The sequence below is a fragment of the Varanus komodoensis genome, unplaced genomic scaffold (assembly GCF_004798865.1).
Source record: "Varanus komodoensis strain SLA01 unplaced genomic scaffold, ASM479886v1 scaffold38, whole genome shotgun sequence".
Taxonomy (NCBI): Eukaryota; Metazoa; Chordata; class Lepidosauria; order Squamata; family Varanidae; genus Varanus; species Varanus komodoensis.
In genome coordinates, this window is record NW_025335909.1 from 2,671,768 (window position 1) to 2,692,895 (window position 21,128).

At 45.0% G+C, this 21,128-nt stretch overlaps 1 protein-coding gene across 24 annotated transcripts in view; it reads right to left on the reverse strand.

Annotated features, from left to right (window-relative positions):
- The window catches only part of FBRSL1 (fibrosin like 1), a 679,964-nt gene that overhangs the window by 227,180 nt on the left and 431,656 nt on the right, over positions 1-21,128 (reverse strand). For all 24 annotated transcript variants that reach the window (XM_044440562.1, XM_044440561.1, XM_044440551.1 and 21 more), the window contains one exon: positions 10,863-10,892. In XM_044440562.1, the coding sequence (XP_044296497.1) occupies positions 10,863-10,892 (30 nt within the window). The remainder of the gene's footprint in view (positions 1-10,862; positions 10,893-21,128) is intronic.

A 21,128-nucleotide genomic window follows, 5' to 3' on the forward strand; every position in this document is an offset into this window, starting at 1 on the left:
ATTGGCCAGAGGCTGCTCTGAGTATCACACGGCTGAATGCCCACTGGGCAGCGGTGATGCTTGGACACACTGGGCTCAATCCAGGCTACCAACTGGAGGAAGAGGGCAGGTCAGCATTGCCTGCATCTCACAACTGCTGGGAATTTGCTCTTTCGGGTAACTGAGCTCTTTTGAATTCAAAGCATGTCCTCTTGCCCTGAGGCTGGTCCTGTTGATACGTGTCCCCATCCCCATGCACTCTGAGCACCAGCTCTCAGCCTGGAAAGAGGAGACTCGGACAAGAAAATTAAACTGACTGGTTTTAAGGGATTGCATCACCAGCCAGTTGCACCCCAATAATGAATCTTCAGTTTCTGCCTTTTAGCTAGAATATGAATAAACAAAATGATATATATAGACAGAAGGACTGAAAGCCAGTGTGCTGTAGTGGTGAAGAGCGTGGGACTGAGACTCAGCCAATCTGGATTCTAGTCCCTGCTCAGCCATGGAGCCCACTGGGCAACTTTGGGTCAGTCACAAACTCACAGCCTGACCTACCTCACAGGGTTGTTGTCATGGGGATAAGACTGAGAGCAGCAGGAGGAGAAGGATGAAGCCACTGAGTTTGTTATAAGAAAAAAGCGGAATATAAATAATAAATAAGGATTGTTTTCTTGGACACGATTTTAAAAGTATTTCTTTCCTCTTTAAGAAAAGCAGAGGAAGAGTCAGTGAGAACATCTTTAAAGTCTCCTTTCTTGAGACTTAATATTTCACATTGTCAGTGGGAAAAGGAATTAAAAGTGCCAGCAGCTACCCAGATAGATTTTTAAATCCCCCTTTCCCCCTTTCCCTCCCTTCCTCTCATGCTGCATCCCTCAGCTTCAGAGAATATTTTCCCCGCAAATTGGTTTTAAATTAAAGGAGGTGATGAAGGCAATGTGCCGTCTCAGCATTTTCCCAGGTGCACTTAATCTAATTTCATTAAGGAGATCAGAACTGATGATTGCTACAGCCGAAACATTAAGTCTGTCCATTTTTGTATAAAAACCATTAACTCTGTCAAAGTATCTGCGGGTGGGCTGTTTATTATTGGAGATGAAGGCATGCTTTGCTTCCCCAATAAACTGTCAGGAGCAGTAAGCCACAAATTAAGTCAGCTGCTGCCAAAGATTTAGGCAAAAGACCTCCAACTAGTTCTGACACACAGGTACACCGGAAGCCTAGTGAGATGGGCCTGAAAGGAAAGCTGAGGGTGCCAGTGAAGAAACTTCTTTCAAAAATGGGCAGAGGGATTCCAGGACTTGTTAACTGCATATCTCCCCATGTGCATGGTTGTTTTATTTTAGGGTCCACTGGATCTATTAATGTCCTTTCAGCTCCTTACTGGTTTATCTTAGTTCTATCGTGCCATCTGTACGATGGCACTTTACACAATACAAGAGGACAGATTCCTCACTTCGTGGACTTCCTGCTTAGGTTTCAGCACAGGGAAGACAAGGAAAAAGAAATGGAGGAGAAGCAATATATGGCTGCTTTCATTACCTGTGCCAAGGACTGGTTAATCATAATCGGTGGAAAGACAGTGGGCTTCAGAGCACAGGTTATATAAGAAAGTTAAGAGATAAATTGTTGTTACAACATATGAAGACTGAAAACCAGTGTAGGTTTGGGACTTGGTGGAAGGAGGATATTTTCTTTCAGCTCCCTTTCTTGTTAAATGAGCTACAGAGTTTAAAAAAACCAATCCAAGAAACTGGGCTGAAATACCTTTGGCAGAGAGCGGGGTCCCATACTGGGAGCACCCATGGCTAAGAAGCTATGATGCAGCATTGATTGGTGGCATTCTGGGGAAGAACAAATGGTAGCTGACAACACTTAGGGGGTGTGACAGTGAGCTTCACCTCTACCCCCAAAATCGTCATCCATGAATGCTGAAAAGGGAGGCGCTTTCATGCCCCGAATTCACCTTACACGACTTCTTTGAAGAACACTCTGACCAGCCCTACTTCAAAGGTTAACTGATACTCATAGCATATAAGGACTTGATCCTAGATCAGGAAGCTGCTATAATTTTATTTGTCACAAATCTCACAATACGGACAGTCATACTATGTGGTAAAACAGTTACCAGGGCTCAGTCCCAGAACCTCTGCATGCAAGCAGCTGCTTCAGTTGAACTTGCTTGTCTTACTCCTGTTTTCCACGCCTTATTTTTTTTTACCTCTTTTATAAAAGAGGCACACATTACATCGGTGTGCGTATATACCCACACAGACGGATGAGTGTGAAAGCTGATAAGGCAAACCCCAGGAACATGGGCCTGTCACATAAATATAAGCTTATGGGCTTTTTTCAAATCTGCTTTATTGATCCTGCTGGCAGCTCCTCTTCATCATGTGCAGATGTAGTTAGAGGCATTAAAAAAGCAACAACAGTGGATTATTGATCGGGTGGTTGATGCAATGGTTCCTCTTCTCTCAACAGCAAAGTAACAGCAACATGGTTATACAGAGAGAAGTGCTATTTAGTGAAATATTAATGTCAACACATTGTAGAAGTCAGTCTCTGCTGAACTGAATGCATGCATACCATACTGTGCCTTATGCCATTGCTTACTGTCCCGTGGACCTCACATATCATGTCAACTGCATGACTGACAGCTTGGAATTTGCTGGACAAAGCTCCCCAGAAGTCACACTGGTAAAACCAAAGTTCTGTGTTTCTTCACAGCACAGTCATTTTCACAGAGGTCAACCAGATGCCTTCAGAAAGTTCTTAAGAACTTTTCCCACTGTTGTTCCTCTGCTTTTGAATGCCTCATCTCACGATGCATTCACCTCTCCCACTGACAGATGTATCGTGAGGGCAGTCAATCCTCTCTCAAACTTGGGTTCAGCAAAGAAGAGAGTCACTGGCCAATGAAAACAATGGCTGCGGACTAGTGTCTCCATCCAGCCCTGGACAGCACACCTGACTCAGTTCCTTCCCACTCTACTTCCCAAGAGCTTTTCGCCAGAAACATCAAGGATAGAACAGAAGGCCCTCATCCAGGCCAAATATGTTACTCACCCCTAAACTATAGGCTCTCTTCAGAACAAGACCATCATGGCTAAGCTTACATTTTCCCATTCAATCATGCTTGCAAACTGCATCTGTTCCCAGAGAGCACACTGCTATTTCCCAGTGATTGTAGTAATATGGCCCTCTTGTTTACAGGCTTTTTGTCGCTAAAAGGCCACGGTGGTATTCTAAACATAGTACTGCGACTGTGAAGCAAAGAAAAGAGATTTATGTTCAGTACTGATACACGGTCGTCTCTGCCAAGCCAAACCCTTTTCATTATTAAACCATCTACCTTTATCCGGGCATTAAACAGATGCCCGTTTCCTAACTCTTGTTGTTTCTTCCTTCCACTAATGTCTCCTGGTTCTCAACTTTTTAATCTTTAGGAGCCAGTAAGTCTGCCCTATTCAGGAGGACCATATGCCAGAACAGTGTGTGATTCCTTCCTTTTGTGTGGTGGCACGGCACTAAAACCAAGCACACATCAGTTAGAGAAATCAGAGACCAGGAAATGCCTACCAAGGTGCCTGCAAGAAGCAGGGCATGTGCTTTACTCTTCAAGCACAAACATGAAATCTAGAGAAACGGTGTTCTTTAGAGCAGTGGTTTTCAACCTTTTTACAGCTGGAGACCAGTGAAAATAATTTTTTTCCCCCGAGGACCGCTGAGGAAGAAATAAAAAACATTATATACGTAATATAATGTTTTGTGTATTTGTTTTTAAATATAATACCAAATGTATCTAAAATAACCAGAAACCTGGCAGTAACAATGCTAATCAAATATTGAAATTAAATGTAATCAAATGCAGCTGAAATTTTGCTGCACCACCCGCAAGGGCTCCCTCTTCAGGGCTTTTACATGCACCAGCAGGAAGTCTCCTGAGGACTGGCACCAGTCCACGGACCAGTGGCTGAAAACCACTGCTTTCGAGTACCCTCAGATAATGAAACTGCCTCACTGTGTCGCCTCCAGCTCACTATTCGACCATCGCCAATCAAAGTGCTACACAGGCAATTTTCCCCAGCCTTGCTTGGAGATGACAGAACTCGAACCAGTGCTCCCTTGCAGAGGAACAGCTCTTCCCTGTAGCTCATTCTTGTGTCAATGGCAGCTGACATCATGAAGGCTTGGGATCCAAAGACAACAGAGAAGAAGTTATAAAATAAAGGAAGAATGGCAAGGCCCTGAAAAGCAAAGAGGCCTGGAGCTTGCTTTTGATGGGCGAAAGATTGTTTTTGGAATCTAATTTGGAGCCTGTGCCACTGGGGAAAATGATCACTTTCTGCAAGAAAAAAGTGCTTCCATGCTACCCTGACAGAGCACTGGCAGCTCATGGCCTAGAGACTGCTTTAAAGTTGAATGGCTATTCAATTAAAGCAATCTTAGTAAATTAATCATAAGAGTTTTAGCCAATTAATTGATGAATCAGTCAGATCTGCAAGATTTGCATATGAGAAAAAGACAACTGTTCTGAAAAAAATCCTCTATTCTTTTTATTGTAGATAATATTTCAGTGCTTTCCCTGCAGAAAGTCCCCGTTTTAGCTGCTGTCACCTGCAAATGGGGCCGGAAAGCATAGCTTCCTAAAAGCCGGGGGACTGTGGCCGATCAGTCTAACAGGTTTAAATGATCTCAGCCAGACAGATCTATGACGTGGTTTGGATGACAGAACAACTCAGAGTTAAGCAAAGTAAGGCTTGTTTGGGACCAAGCATGACAGCTCCTGAATGCCTCTATTGAGCCAAACAAGGCAGGGACACTCCGTGGATCCCGCGTCTGGGTAGCTCCTTCTCTTTACCAAGAGATTAGTAAGTCTACTTTTTGGTGGAAAGCACTGTACAAAATCCACTCCATTTTTCATTCCAGCTCCAGATCTTAGCTATTTAAGGCTTTCCACTTTCTCCTGCCATCATTAGAACACAAAATTGAACCACAGCATAAATACACAGCGAACATTTAATTAACTTAGAAACACAATGTCATTTGCACCCGTACCCCTCTCTCCTCAATGTCTTATTTAGTAAATGAAGAAACGCCTGATATCTAACCCTTGATTTGTAGAGCTGGCTTATGCTCTGGGTCCATACAATTAAACTGACAACCCATAATTTCACTCGCAGCAGTTGGGAGCACAAGAATGAAAGCACAGGAATGCTGAGTTACTTTGAAAGAAGGTAATCGGTTCTTCCCCTCCCCCATCCCACATTTCATAGTTAATAGTGTTCCAAACATTGTTATTAGCAAAAGTCTCAGCAACATTTTGGAATAATGATGGGAAGGAATTAGTCACTCCCTTGTTTTACGCAACTTGACTTTTGGCTTTTGCAGAATGCCGTTTAACGGAGCACATTACCAAGCTGCTCACCACTTTTCATCAGAACGCTAAAGCAGGTAAGAGACAATAAGAGGAACTGTTGATGGTTTATATTACTCTATTATGTTAATGTTCACTAAAGTATGCCATAAGCTCTCTCATTACATGTGTATAAACCAATTCTCTGTGGTGTTATTCCTGTGCTAAATGCTATAACTACATAAATCTTGAATTAATGGAGACTTTATAGTTCCTGAAAATGAAGGGTAATTGCTATCTGTTAATGCTGTTGTAGCTAGTAAAGGAAGTATATATTTTCAGTAGCAATGTTTATGGGCCATCAGAGTAATGCGACCCCCACTGCTGGCATTACTGAAGGTAGTCCAATATAAATTGGGACCCCTATCCTTTTCTCCCTGCAAAAACAAAGCAAAACACACCAAAATGAAATTTAAGATAAAAAATATCCTATTGTTTACACTGTCCAGCCCTGTGTTGGTTCTATCACAGGCTCCATGGCCTTTGACAAATGCAACATAAATGCAAATGCACCCAGAATTTTGTTACAGACCTTATGGGGGATACTTGGGGTCTCTCAAACTCAAGAACGTTCATCTGTTTTTCCTTACATTATTCTCTTTTATTTTCTTAAATAAAAATGTAGGGATTGAATATAAGTGCATATTTGTCAAGAGGTATGACGTGATGGTCAAGGAGAATAAAAACTTAGCACCAAAACTATGAGTCCATTCTCTGAGCATAGCTACTGTCCAAGCAACCATGAATGTTTGTGGGCTTGCTATCCCAGACTTGCTATCCCAGGACTAAGAAAAGATAAGGGGCACTCTGAGGGTAAGAAGAATCATGGGATGGTTTGGCTGTGCTGTGTAATGGGAGGTAGACACCCACAGTCTGCAAGACTACATTGGTCTTCTTCGTAAACATTGAGCCTCGACCTGGAGATAGCATTTCCGAAGGTTCCCAAGAACACGGTAAGTACACTGCGTGGCCGAGAGCAGGGGCACTTGAGGCAAGGTATTGGCAACACTTGTGTCCAGGGCCTGAGGCCAGGTCTCAGACCGACCAGGAAGCCAGGTTGCAATGCATGCATCTGTCTTTACTGCTGGGAGTGAGAAAGGCGGCTGCTTTGGCGGCATGTCCTCAAGGGCTGCTGGGTGGGATTCAGAAGAATTGGAAGGGGGAAGAAGGAGGAGGAGGAGGAAAGGACCAGGAGGAAGCCTGGGAAGGTAGGCTATGCTGCGACACTGAGATGAGAGAAGCGGAGATGCTTATCTCAAGGTCAGACTCCCCAGGTGGGCAGGTGGTCTCTGGGAACAACCAAAATGTACAGTTTGAGGGAGGGGACTTGGAGCAGGGAGAGGCAGACACGGCTCTTAACCTCATGGCTCCTTGCCACCAGAGGAGGGCAGCCCAGTTGGAGGATGCGCATGTGAAAAGGAGGCTTTCAGAAGGCTCCTCCCAAAGGAATGGGGCCCAGGCATGCTCATAAGCAGAGCTCCTGGAGGTGAATGCTAGATGGGGTTCAACCAACTGCTCTGTGCACGCTTAGAGATTCATTCTGGGTCTTTTGCGTTTTGGTCAATAAAGAGCATTTTGCAAAGAAAAGGTCTGTGGAGGAGGAACCTCAGCTCCCAACATTTGCTGTCATCAAATACAGTCCTGTTTAGAGGCAGAGGTCTATTTAATGAAACTGGTGCCTTTTTCATGTCTTTACAGATCAAGGAAGAAATACAAAGAAAAGACACAAAGGCATGCGCTCTCTTGCTCTCTCTCTCTCTCTGGCTTGTTGTGGTTAGCGCATAAGTTGCAAAGAAACATAACACCCTTCTCTTTGTTTCTCTCTCAGATATTATCTTCACCGAATGATATAATATTCTTCTCTTTGCAGAGAAGGACAGTTGGGTTACCAGCCCTATGTGATACAGCTTCCTCTGAACACAACCTCAGACCCCATATTCTGAAAGCTAATCAATGTTGTTCAGATTTCAATTTCTTCACTACAAGGTGAAGTCAAACCTAATCTAACAAACGTCAGTCTCAAATGTAATGCTGCTAGCTGGGTCTACCCAGTGTAATTTAGATAATCATTAATAGCATAGCTGTATACGAAAACTACATGTCACTTACAACTTCATCCGAGCGTTGACTGGCAGATCTTTTAAGTAGTTTTTCTAAATGATTGCTTTTTTGCCTTCTTTGATTGGGCAAATGCAAAAAATACTGTGATTCCCGCGTCAGAAATAATACGAGGGAATTGAGTTCCACCTTGTTCACCCATGTAGCACCACCCTCTGTTAGCACAAGTCTAGGCAGGGCAGAGAAAAACCTGAAATACACTCTGTAAAGAACAACAAGAAGAGAGAAAACATCTCACTAAGTCAACTTTAACTCTGCCAGGTTGGCCACTTGTGCAGCACACCAAGTCCTGCTGGTGTTTGTCATCTCTACGAAACATCTACTAAGATGTTTGGCAAACCCCAACATTTCTCATTTAGATGACAAGTTAAAATCTTTTAATTCTCCGGGGCTTTTAAATGAGTGACTAATGCTGGGTGCTGCTTTTAGCACTCTGTTTATTTAGAATTCATCTCTTGTTGATGTGGCTGTGTAAATTTGTTCTTATTGTGTTGTGTATTACGGAGAACCTTATTTAAGCACTTCTGTATCACATCTCTGTTTATTTTAAGCATTTCTATAGTGTCCTTCAACCAATTGCATCCAGAGCTATTCACAACAGAATTGCACAGTCAAGTAAAAGCAATCGAAACACAAAAAGCAAACAATGGAACCTGACAGAAATAAAAGCAGCAGAGCCAAAGTGAATCTTTAGGAGTCTGGCATATTTCGCCTGGCATGTTAAAGATTGCAAAGTGGGCTCTGGGTGAACCTCTCTAGTGAGCGCATTCCAGAAACGGGGGCCATGACTAGAAGGCCCTGTCTCTGAGCAGCATCTTACCTTCATTGTAGTGACAGGAAGGCTTTGGAGGAAAAGTTCATCAGAAGTTTTCAATGCACAGGAAGAGTCATGCATGAAGCAAGGGCCCAGACTGCAGAGGACTTTCCTGGCGACCTTGTAGGATATTTTCATAAAGTAGTGGGGAAACTAACAAAGGGAAGTTGCTGGGAGATGGTGATGGGGGTATTTGGTCTACTGTGGGTACTGGGAGTCCCAGTGATGTACCTACAGAGCTTCTCACAGGTGCATTATGGGGTATGCACCTGTGCATGCAACAGGTGAATTTGAGCCCACCCCCTCCCCAATCCTATTTTGACTCAGCCAACAGGACACAATCCTTCCACCTTGACTGTAAAGCCCCCAAACTAAAATAAGTCCCAGCTCTCTACTGCACAGGCCTTTGTTGCTTAAGCCAACCTTTGTTCTCACAGCGCATAGGCAAAACAACAATAATGCAGTTTTATTTGGGGCAAATGGAAACATTCAACAAGACTTGAATGTCTGGAGCAATTATAGATGTTTGGCAAATGTAAACATTCAACAAGAGAAGACAGTGGCAGGCCTTGTGGCTTTGCTAGAACGAGCTTTCCTGAATGTGCAGTTCTTTTACCTTTTGTGATCTTGGCAAAGATAAAGTTAAATGTTTGTATACATCTGTAAGATAAGTGGCAAACCAAACCTAAATCTGGCGCTGCGCAGAATGACTGCATCCTCTTGTCTTTAATGATTTGCATTTCAAAACTTTGATACCTCAGTGTTTAGGCAAATTTTTATTACCTTTTTATGGATAACCAAGGAATCCATGGGGGTTTCATCAACTGAACATTCGAAATGATCTCTGACATTGGCAATTACTAAGGTGGGGCGTGATCCATAGAAAGTTGGGAACGCTCACATTGCATTGAAATCAATTGGGTTTAAAGGATTTTGAGTGAATGCATCACCAAAAAACCCACAGAAACTCAAGAAACACCTGGGATTGAATCAACCCAGCTTGCTCTGGAATGCGCCCAGTCTATTTAAGAGTGCAAACTAAAACTCTAAAGAGATTTGGAGGATTATGGAGCCCAATGCCATCCATCCTCAGCTTAACTGAAATCCAGCCTGAAAGGTGATATCGAAATCATTTATTTACAATATTTTCACCCTGTCTTAAAGTCTGACAAATGCATCATGGCATCGGCTTTCTTGGTTGTTTATGCTTGAGAAGCAACTGCTGCGGGTTCTATGAGGGATAAACAGGTCCATGAGAAAGTCTTTAGTTTTACTACTGGTTATTGCCACACTAGTTACAAGCATATGAATGCAGGGGAGCAGAAACTCCTTTAGTGCAGGAACCAAACTCCATTCTGGAGACGCTCTTGTGGAATGGCCAAATGGGGCACAGAGAAGTAAAGCACCAGCCAATTTTAGCTTAATGCCCTTACAGCCAGTACCAAAACTTTAGAAGCATGTAAGCCTACTAGAATGCGGGGCGGGGGGGGGGGACTGCACAAAATTCGGGGAACCTCCAACCGATTGGGCAGTTGTAGGAAATGGGAAGCAGCCAGGGGAATTCCAGAATGCTGGACTCGGACCCCCAGAGGATTGGATTTGCTCCAATACTGAGAACAACAACAACATGGGTGCAGTTACCCATCACACACACAATCTTTCCAGGTGCAATGGAAGGCAAGAGTTATTCAGGCGAGCTTTGCAGAGGTGCCTGAACTGTGCTACCCAATTTCAGCGAGGGCGCATGCCAAAACTGAACCAAAGACTGATACCCTGCAGGCCTTGTGAGCAGTCTGCAAAGGCCACAAAAATGTTCTTTTAACAGAACCTCAGGCTGTAGTTCGCAGTGCAACACAGTGAGTGGTCCCATCACATTCCGTGGGAGCGCTTTGGAACGAAGTGGTATTAATTAAACTTGCATCTTCCACAAATGAAAGGTTTCCATGCTAGTGGAAGTCACCGGCTTGCAAGAAGAATCCATACATGCAACTCGGTGTATTGCGAACATCTGACTGAAATCTCCCAATGACTAATGGGAGTATCAAGCAAAAAGGTCAGAAAAATCATTGCTGCATGATAGATATGTTTGCAGAAAGCCAAAATATACTCTGACAGCTACAGCATTATCTGCATAGATAGGTTACTGGTTGTACATCTTCCAAGTCCATTACAAAACTGACATGTTCAAAAGTCATTATAAATAAAATATTGCCTTTCAAGCAGTTACTGAGGGAAGCCTTTCTCCAAAATAAGACAATAGGAGTGCAACATAGTACTTGAACGTTCTTCTGATCATGGCACATTCATCAAAAGATAGATCACGTTAGCAACAACGAATCCTGCGCACAGTGAAGCCAGAGATGAAAGACATCCTGTGTACCTGAACCAACGCATTTAAGGCTCCAGCAATTAGTATTTCTAAAGTATGACATCAAAGTAGATGAAAAGTATTGTTTTATGTTGACTTTCCTCTTACTTTTCAGGCTTTTAGAGAAGTATTTTTTTAAAGGAAGGGATATTTAGCCTTACCTTATCATCAACGTCACTTTCGCTGTCACACTGCAGATTAGAAAGAAAGAAAGAAAAAGACTCATTATAAAACGGTATGGAAATTACACCCAACCTTTACACAATACCTCTAAAAACTTTATCAGCACTGTACTGATGGTCTCATGGGTAGGCAGGAGCTGAAGGAATGACAACATACAGATTTATTTGTATGCAACTTGTGTCTGCAATAGCATTGGCTTTATAAGGAAATGATTTGCTGAGGAAGGCTGAACTTCCAGGAAGTGTGGTGAGCTGGGAAGCTACCATGCTTGGCCATGGACATCCTGGTGCTTTGCCTGTGAGCAGAATGATCGGCACAGTTATAATGGAGCCTGCAGGAAAACTGAGTGGGACAAGAGATTCTCATGAAGTCTCTTTCTGGTGCGAGGACTTCAAGGCCCTCTGCAATGTACAGCCCAGGATGAGAAAGCAACATTCGTCACTTAATATATAGTGAAAATATGTAAATTGTTTGCTGCAGGTAAAAGGTATGGACCTTAGGTCTATCAACAAGCAGTTCTATCTGGTATCTAGAACAGAATATTTGCGGAAGGTACATAAAGACAGAGAGCACAAGGATTGCAAAACTACTTCCAGTGTTTGGTTGATCACATTTGCCTCTTATTCTCCCTCCAAGAAGAGATTCCTAGACAGTCACTTGTCCTGCCAAGTCCAGACCTGCTTAGCTTCAGCCACGTAACTTAAATACCTGCCTTCAGAACATTTGTTCGCCCAGAGAGAAACGCTTGGGTTCTCTGTGCAGGAAAAAGCTACCTTCCTTGATTGTTCTCTTGCAGTTAAGAATTTTCAAAGTTCTGAAAATATTTATGTATGAAGTTAAAAAGCCAAGGCGAAGGAAGTAAAAGTGTACTTAAGCCATTTCTACATTGTACACATCTTGCTGACTTTGAAAATGGAATGTTTCTGTTTTCAGCCGCGTACATCGCAGGATATGGATACCTTGGGAATGTTTATAGACGCACAGATCTCACTGGCTGGCGATGGGAAAGCATTACCATTGCAAAATAAAAATGAAGCTATTTGGTCTTTCCTATGGGCATAAAATAGCCTCCAAACAACAGGGGGGGTTCTGCATTAAGCTGGGAATCACAGATCCCCTGACAAATGCATCACAGCACTTGTCAGTCGCAAACAAAGGGCTGTTCTCCTACATGCAAGTTCAAGAGAAAGAGATGAAGCAGTTCTTTTTTGATTTTGCACCATCAATACACTAGCAAAAGCTGGGAAAGAGAAGGGTCTTTCACACCTAGCCTGGTTCTCCTGTGAGGCTTGCTTCCATCACAATTTCCCAGTAAAACCTGCCAACATTCATTTGTGCTTCCATTTCACTCTTCGTACTTCCAGACTCATCTAAAGTTATATTTTGGTGGTGTAACCAGCATGCACACTGTTAACTGTGCTTACACTTATGTTTTGTTTTTTAATCCACAAGATCTGGAGTGAAAGGCAGGCAATCTTTGGTGCAAAGCACATTCATGTGGATCTTGTAATGTAAGCAAGACTGACAGGGACTTGATCTGCTCCCTGATTAAGCAGTTCAATTAAGTGCTGTGCATAGATTACACTTTAGTGCACTCCAGAGTTTTTCTTTGCAGTGAAGTCATCCCATAGATGTGTGGCTTGTTGCCCTTCAGACTTCTTTGGCCTACAACTCCCAGAATCACTTGCTGTTAGTTATACGAAGGCTGATGGGAATTGAGTACAAAAACATCTGGGGGGGGGGGGGTCACAAGTTGCCCAACTATACCGTGAGCCTTTGGAGATTTTTTTTTTTTTATTTTCCAAGGCACTCTGCACATGAATTTCTTTCCAAGGGAATAGGAAAAAAAAAATATTTTACTTCCATCACCACTTCCAGATGGATATAGCTGCTTGATGACATCCTGGGGACACTAGGAAGTATGACATTTAACTTTAAACACCTGTTTAAAACAGGACATATAGAGTACATTTCTACTATGTATCAATAGCTATCCCTATTTATGTGAGAAGAGGAGAATTAGATACTGTCAGAATTTCCCATACCTATCTACCCACCTACACATGCTTTTTGGTACTGATGCAGCAGGAAGTGAAAATGAACAGAATGGTAGCGTTTGAAAGCAGTGGTGGTTTACCAAAAGGTAGGAAGCAAAACCAAAACCAAACAAGGCAAAAAATGTGAGGAAATGATTAACTTTTTAAACCATTTTTACTGAATGTGAGCTGGGAAGCTTTCTTTACCCCTGAACAGAAATTTTCCATTTCTTGAATCATTTCGGAAGAACAGAGGTAAACCACTCAGTCTGTTCTAGCTTTCTTTTTAAGCATCTGCAGTCTGTGTGGGAGAACGCGCTGCCGACCAGCTTGGCATCGGCGAGCCAAGGGCCCTTGGGTGCAGAAGAGCCGTTCCTGACACGCTCACCCTCAAGGCAAGAGCTCTGGGTTGGAACCCAGGGCTGCCTTGGCTCCTGCCCAAGCAGCTGCACTGGCAGCTCCAGTCACAGCCCCTTGCATGGGGACATATCAGGCATTCCCCCGAGGGTAATCTAAAAGGGCAGGTGGCAGGGCAGGGGAGAGTGAAGCTCTGACTGATGCCTCCTGGGGAGGCGTTCTGGAAACATTTTGGGGAGATGTAGAAGCAGAGATAGTGGTGGAGGAGGCAGGAACAAGTGGGTGAACTGGAGAGGAAGGCGAAGGCAGCAGCAAGCGATGAAGAGAAGACATGGCCCCTGTGGGTCTCCAGAAGACAAAGAGGATCCCCAGGTTGGGCTTCTAAATTCTTTATTTGGCAAATCAGGTTCTTCAGCGACCACAAAAAGTGCATTGCACTCTTCCAAATGGAGAAGCAGCACCATCCAAAGTAATACCAATAAAAGGAGGCAAACGTAACTTAGCATTCCGAAATCTTTCCCGACAGAATGTCAACTGCAGAAGAATTTAAAAGGTGGGGGTGGGGAGGGGGGAAAGTTCTCTGCAACTTCACCTCCCACGCAGCTGTTGTCAATAGGACAAAAGCCCTTGTCAAAATACACAGTGAAAGAAATGCAGGGAAAGGCAAAGTTGACAGCTATGGGGGCTCATTGAAAGACAAAAGCCTCAATTACCTGATTTTTCCTACAGGCCTGTTAACACTCCTGGTCTATAAGTAAATCTGTAAACACCCGATTGTGTTGTGTTCATAAAGGCTTGTAAAGGGATTACTGGCAGAGTTGTGCCAATTGCCTCTTAATTCCGCCAAGAATGTTTGCAAAGCAGATCCTAATTACCCCACATCTTTTCTGTAAAAACAGTTTGGGGGCAGTGACAGGTTGAAGCCTGAATCCTGTGAGGGGAAAGGAAGCTTTAAGGAGAAAAGAAAAGAAAAGAAAAGAAAAGAAAAGAAAAGAAAAGAAGTTTGTGGAGTTTGCTCCATCTGCCCCCGAGAAGCTGCCACGTCCCCAGCACACACTGGTAGAAAGGCAAAGCTGAGTTTTCTAGGAGACCAGTTTACCCTTTCTGCACTTTCACACAAGACAGTATCAATACTGCAGAGATTCCTGTCTGTAACGTGTGAACATTGCCAAGGCAAGACAGAAGGCATAAAAGGGCCATTTTAAAATCAAGCATGCATTCTAGCCGATAGAAGTTTTCCGATATTTTCTTCCATGAGTTGGATTTTCATAACTTTTAAATCCTCGCTGCCATTATTTATTTTGTACAGTTAGATGTGTTTTATTGATTTCTTGGCTTGACTGATTTTAATGTTATTATGAGCGATCCCCAGCTCTGCTACGGGGTGGTCAATGAATTTAATAACATTAATTAAATATGTTTTACAGTAGAAAATTACAAGCATGTGAAATGTAAAATGCCAAGTGGGAAAACAGCTTCAATTTTAGGGTTAATATTTGTGCAGCTCACTTCATGATAGTTCCCAAGAGTCTTTGATGATAAAAATGTCCTTGATTTGAACCCAATTTTAAGCTGTCTCTAATTATTAAATGTTGCTCTGTTTTACCACACCGAGCTGACCTTCTAGTTACATGGGAAACTGTGTCTAAGGAAAGGTCTACAGGAGCAAAACCTCAACTAGCTTCTGTTTGAAGTCTCAGAGTTCCCAAGTCCAAGAGGGTTTTTTTTATTATATATTTCATTTCTATACTGCTTCACAGCTGAAGCTCTCCGAAGGGGTACCTGGATCTGCCACATCACTGAAGATGCTCATAATAAATATACCTTGCAAATATTTATAGTTTGTCAACCTTGGCTTGTTCTAGTGAAAGATGGCATGACAACAGGGAAATACAATTTGCAGCAGTATTTTGAGAGCCTTCTGACTGTTATTTTGACATGCAAAGGGTTATGTTTGAACCCTGGCAGATCTGACTTCAATTGCCAATCTGCCCGTCCCAGCAAAAGGACCCAAGATATTACCATTGCACTCTAGGAATGTATTGTCCAGAGGAAGGGGAGAAGTCCTTGGCATTCAAGGGCCTCTCAGACACTATCAAAGGGCTACAGAATTGCTAAGTACAAGGATCTAATTTGTTTGCCAAAAACATGCAACATATTTAATGTACTACTTAACCAGAAATGCCTGAAAGTCTGCACTTGAACTGCCGCTTAATTGGAGATCAACGGAGCTACGGTTTCTCTGCAGGGTTGGCAGCAGGGTGGAACAAAGCAGGCCAGGCTTGCTTGTCTCCAAGCCCAAGACTAAGTGTCAGTAGCAAGGTCCGTACAGACAAGCGACAGCTCGCAAGCACTTTGGAGTCCAAAGACAAGTCTGCAGGTACTGTGCATTGCTTCCCCAAGTCAAAGTTTAAAGGAACCTTTGAGTATTGAAATAGCTTCGATGAGAGTTCAAAACATAGAAACAGAGCGAGGCAGAAGGGGCCTCCCGGGCCATCTAGTCTGACCCCCGGCTCCAGCCGGCTCCGCTCACGACATGCCCACCACCCCTCACCCCTCAAGTTGGAAAGCTCTTAAATGAGAGGTTTAGAATACCAGGCTTAAGCACTGAAGTGCACCTTCTTCTGGGATCCCATATGGTCCCAGTCTCCTCCCCTTCCCCTCGACTAGTGATTGTTTAGTGGGTTTTCTGGCCGTTGTGCACATTCCCCCCCCCCCATCCTAAAGGCTGAAGCGGCTCTCCTGAGGCTGGCTCCCAAGCAGTCAGAGCTTCAGGCCACAGTGTGTTGGTTCTGGCAACGGTTTTTGCCTTGGACTGTGCCTATCAATAGAATATAGCTCTTCTATGAGGCAGAATTTGCCCCCGGGCTGAAAAAGGCTCTGCACGTCTGACCTAGAGCCTTCCACATCGGCCTGTCTGCATGCCCTTTACAGCAGTGACCTTCAACTTGTGAGGGGCTGGGAGGCACCTGCAGCCCCACCCTAGCAATGTGGGGCACACTCCAACGAGCTTGTGCTCTCCAGAGGTGAGTGGGGGAGTACATGTGTTTTACAGGCCAAACGGGGGAAGGAAAACGACGCCCCTTTTCAACATGCTCGACTTACAAAAGAGTAGGGGAGAAGGAAGTCCTTCCACTTGGGAAGGGAACACCTGGTCATAGCCCGGCAGTGACCTGAGTTCTGTAGCCCTTCTGCGCAGGTCCCAAGGTCCTGCTCTTCAGGCAGATACTTTGGGAGCCTACTTTGGGCTCCTTTATGGAGAGTCTGAGGCCTCAGTATGGGAAACCATCAGGCAATGCGTCATTTCGACAGGGAATCTAGGTAGATTTGAAGAACCTGGGAACATCCAAGTCCGAATGAACCTCCACATCCCTGTCTGGGAGCAGAGCCAAAACAGAGCACCACCTTTTCACTGGCAGTGATGGAGGGGGGCAAAATGCACACTGGGCTGCACAAGAGTTAACTTCAGCTGTGCATTGCACAATCCATGGCACAAATGTGTCTGGGGGTTCCACCTCCGTCATCTTCAGCACCCCACTTTTGCAGTAATGTCTGCCGGACAAGGGTGCCTACTTCTGCCCAGCTGTTGCAAACTGAAACCGTCTCAAGGATTGCCTAGATTGACCTATTAAGAGCTACCCTAAGCCCTCTACCTGGAGATGCTGTGGACTGACTGAAGACCTTCTGGGTACAGATGCAAACATCCAGAAAGCAAACTGAGCCATATATTCTTCAGGAGCTACAGCTGAACTGCCTGTGAACTGCAAATGGCTCATGAGTCACGGCCGGGTCCACCCTTATATTAACACTTTCTTACAGAGCTTGGTTTCTGAAAACAAAACTCCAGACACAAAAGCTCTTCCCACATGTGCGTGGGCAGGGGAAGGCCCTTTCTCCTCTTCCAGAGCTGCACGTAAACAAAGGTTCTGGGACGAATCTGGTATTGCAGCCAGAGCTCGAATTCGGAGCACCCTGGTCCGCGCCCCTGATGGGCGATTCTTTGCCGGGGTGATGCTGGGGTGGGCCCGGTGCAGGTGCAACTCTGGGTTTATAGGCTGGGCTCCATCCCTGCCCCCTTCCTCCAGGTTCGTTCCCGTATTAATGTCTGCAGGGTGTTGTTTAAGAAGATGGGAAGAGCTTTACGGTGAGCCAGGCTGACAGAGAGGCCGGCTAATGGGACTGGAGGCTTACGCACAAAAGAGAAACTGCCAAAACATTAAGCTCCCGCCAAGTGTCGGAGGGCCACTGATTTATAGCAGCAATTTTGCCACTGTGTTCTTTATACAGTCCCTCGAGTCTGCTCCTGCTGGCAAGATACTGTGATCGGTTGCAGCTCAGGGAGAAGCGCAGGAACTGGCCAAGAGGTTTGGGGGTGGCGGGGGTGGGGGGGGAGAGAAGATGGAGAAATGGAAAGAAAGGAAGGGAGGGAGGGAGGGAGGGAGGGAAGGGGATGTTGACTTGAACTTGCCCCAGGCAGGAGAGAGTCCTCTTAGCTCCACTAGCTCTTTGACAGTTTGATGAAATGAGTCAAGGGCCTTCCCATGGCTAGACTAGCTCAGCCTTCTGAATGCTGAGGGGGGTAGGGAGTTGTGGGGCAGAGCTGTAAGAAACAGACAGGGCCTCAGGGCAATTTTCTTCCCTCCCCTCATTCTCCCCCCCCCCCCCCCCCCCCCTCCCCCCACCCCCTGGCTGGGGGGGAGAGTTCACATGCACTACACATGTACAAACAGTGCCACCCCCATTCTCTCCGCTCCCCCCCCCACTTCTCTCCCCGCACAGCACGGAAGTCCGAATGGTGGCAGTGGAGGAGGAGCGCCCTGAGCGCTAGAACTAATTTTGAAGGGCAATGATGCATCGCGCAGTTGGCGGAGGCGGGTCTGGGGGAGCCCCTGTGGTGGAGCCCGTCATCTGCAAGTGGCCAACAGCTGTCATCTGCAAGCTGGGCGAGCGAAGCTTATGTGATGAGGATGAAGCGGTCCCAGCAAGCTAATCCTTCATCCGGCCTCAGCTTCAACAACCAAAGGGCCCCGTGTTTCCAGCTTCCCGCACTCCACAATTCCCTCACTCCCATGCCTCTAAACCTGCCTCCTTGTAATAAGCTATGTTACCACTGTGGCTCAAGGAGCCAAATACTTAAAAAATACTCTTTAAAAGTCTCTTTTCATTCTATAAAGGCAAGTTGATCTGCTGCAGCTCAAGGTCAATTCCCAAAGGAGCACCGTATTCCCCAACCCCCCTCCAGCCCCCTTTTCTCTTCTCTTTTCCTTAGTCTTCATAAATTAATCAGGAAGGCCCTGACTAAGTCATTTCGTGCTGTACAACATAAAAGGAAGTCCCCTGGTACTCTAACCTAGGATCTATTAAAAGCAGAACGAGGAGGGAGTAAAGTGAGGAGGAGGAGAGAGGTGGGGGAGGAGAGGAAAGCAACAGAGGGGAAAAACACGCAACCTTTTTGATTTTTTGTTAGGATAAAAGCTGGAGGACTTTGTTACAAATTCTAGCCTACATCAAAACACCTTAAATAATTCAAAGAACATGTTTAAAGGGAAGAAACTGAATGTTGCTCTGATGTTCAGTTGCTGCGAACGCAGAATATTACCCCAAACAGCACCGCCTGTTAAGGGAGGCAGACGGGTGGGGGAAATGGAGAGGGAGCAGCCTTGAGCATTTTCGTTCTTTAGAAAAATGTCAGAACCTGTAAAAATCATAATTTCCAGTGACTTTTTTTCCTTGGGTGTGTGCGCGCACGCATGTGCAGGATATAAACTCACTGAGACTGAAATGTAGGTTTCTGACAAGCTGTTAACAAGACAACTTTCGGAATCTGTCTGGAGCTCGCTGGGAGATGGGCTGCCATTTCACTGCTCTGAAGAGGTTCATGACATGACAAGCAAAAATCAGGGAACAGAGACCTAAAAACCATGGTGTAATTTTCATTTGCTTCTGTCGTGAAAGAATTCAGGCAGAAATATTAGGAGGCTGAGGAACTAAAAAAAGCGAGGTAGGGGGAGAGAGAGACAAAGCCAAGAATGTGAAAATCACTGCTTGCCTTTGACGAGCATTTTGACAAGCACCCGCCAACTGCGAATACGAGTGCCTTCGCTCCTTTGCAAGATCAGGGCTCGCTTTTTGGTAAATGGTTCAAGCCATGCAGGGAGATGCTCCTCTACCCCCAAGAGCCGCATTAAAATACTACGGAAGGAAAAGGAGAGGGGGCATGAGCTGCAATGCAAGGAAAATCCAAGGCCCCTGTGACATGAAGGACAGGTGGTTCTGCCCGTCCCCGAGGACCCAGAGACCCCAAAAGCCAGGAAGTCAGTGGTTTTCGTAATAAGTGGAAGGGAGACTGGCAATATAGAAGATAGACGGTGAAATGGAGATATATAGCAGAGGTGACCAAACTAGAGTTGATGAGCCATGCAGAGCTCCTGGGAAATTTAGGAAAATGAATAAAAAGCAGCAGCAAATGAAGCAGTCTGTAGTGTGTACTTGGGGAACAAGTCTTCTGTCTCCCAGGCCACAGTCTGAGGGAGAGGAAATACATAGTCCGGTATGAGAGGCCACACAGAAGACAGGTCAGAAGGACTGCTCTTCTGCAGGAAGAAGGGGGAGGGGGAGAGGGGGGGAGAAGTGTTTTGTCAGGAAGCTGCTGGCACTGGGATGTTGAGGCTGCATGGCACAGTTGAAGGAAGGTCCTACGTGTAAAGCAAAATTTAAAAACTCATCCACATGGCAACTCTAAGCAAGGTAAATTCAAATGACTGAATTCTGATAAGATTAAATGAGCCCAAGATTTCACTGCTTGCCCGGGAAGTGGAAATTATTTCTCAGTGAAGAGGGAATGGCCAGACGACAAAGCTGGTCCAAGTCATTTAGCTGCCCCAAGCAAAATGTTCTTCCTCTTTTGAATTGTGTGAGGTCTGCTGTGGGCAGCACTTTAAAAAGTTGTGGTGCTCTCATCAGACACCAGTTCCAGACCATCCATCCCATATACTCCTCACTGGTCAGACCTCATCTGGAATCCTGTGTCCAGTTCTGAGCACCAAGATTTAAGAAAGATGCAGAAATATCAGAAAGGGTCCAGAGGAGGGCAAGAAAAATGATCCAGGATTTGGAAACACTGCCCTGTGAGGAGAGTCTGAGGGAACTGGGCATGCTCAGCCTAGAGAAGAGAAGACTGAGGGGGGACATGTTATCCCTCTAGAAGTAGCTCAAAGACTGTCTTGACCTTCAATGAGGAAGGTCAAGATCTCTTCTTGCTGATACCACAGTGCAGATCAAAGAACAATCAACTCAAGCTGAGACAACCCAGATTCAGGCTGGACATCAGGAAGAGCTCCACCATGGTTAGAACAATATGGCAGTGGAACCAGCTGCCTAGAGAGGTGGTGGGCGCTCCCACACTGGAGACATTCAAAAAGAAACTGGACAGCCATCTGAGTGGGATGGTCTAAGGTGGTGTCCTGCAACAGCAGGGGGTTGGACCCGATGGCCTTCATGGCACCTTCCAATTTTACTATTCTATGAACCATCCTAGCACCCCCTGAAACTGGTTGGCACAGAGTCCCGCCAGAGACCACGAAGAAATGCTGACTGTTTCAAAATTATTTTCACCATGCCTGCTTGGCAAGACTGGTAAATCAGTTGCATATCAGTTGCATAAAATAGTGATAAAAATACACTGAAGCTGCTGGCTAGTGGAGATTTTTTAGAGGTGAAATTATTCTATGCTCGAAATCTGCAGAGGGGAAAAAATCCTTCGCAATGCTAGGATAATTGCATTATCACCAATTACTGCCATTCTGAACGGTCACTGTGCTCACTTTGCTTAGATCTGAGCTGTAATTGAAC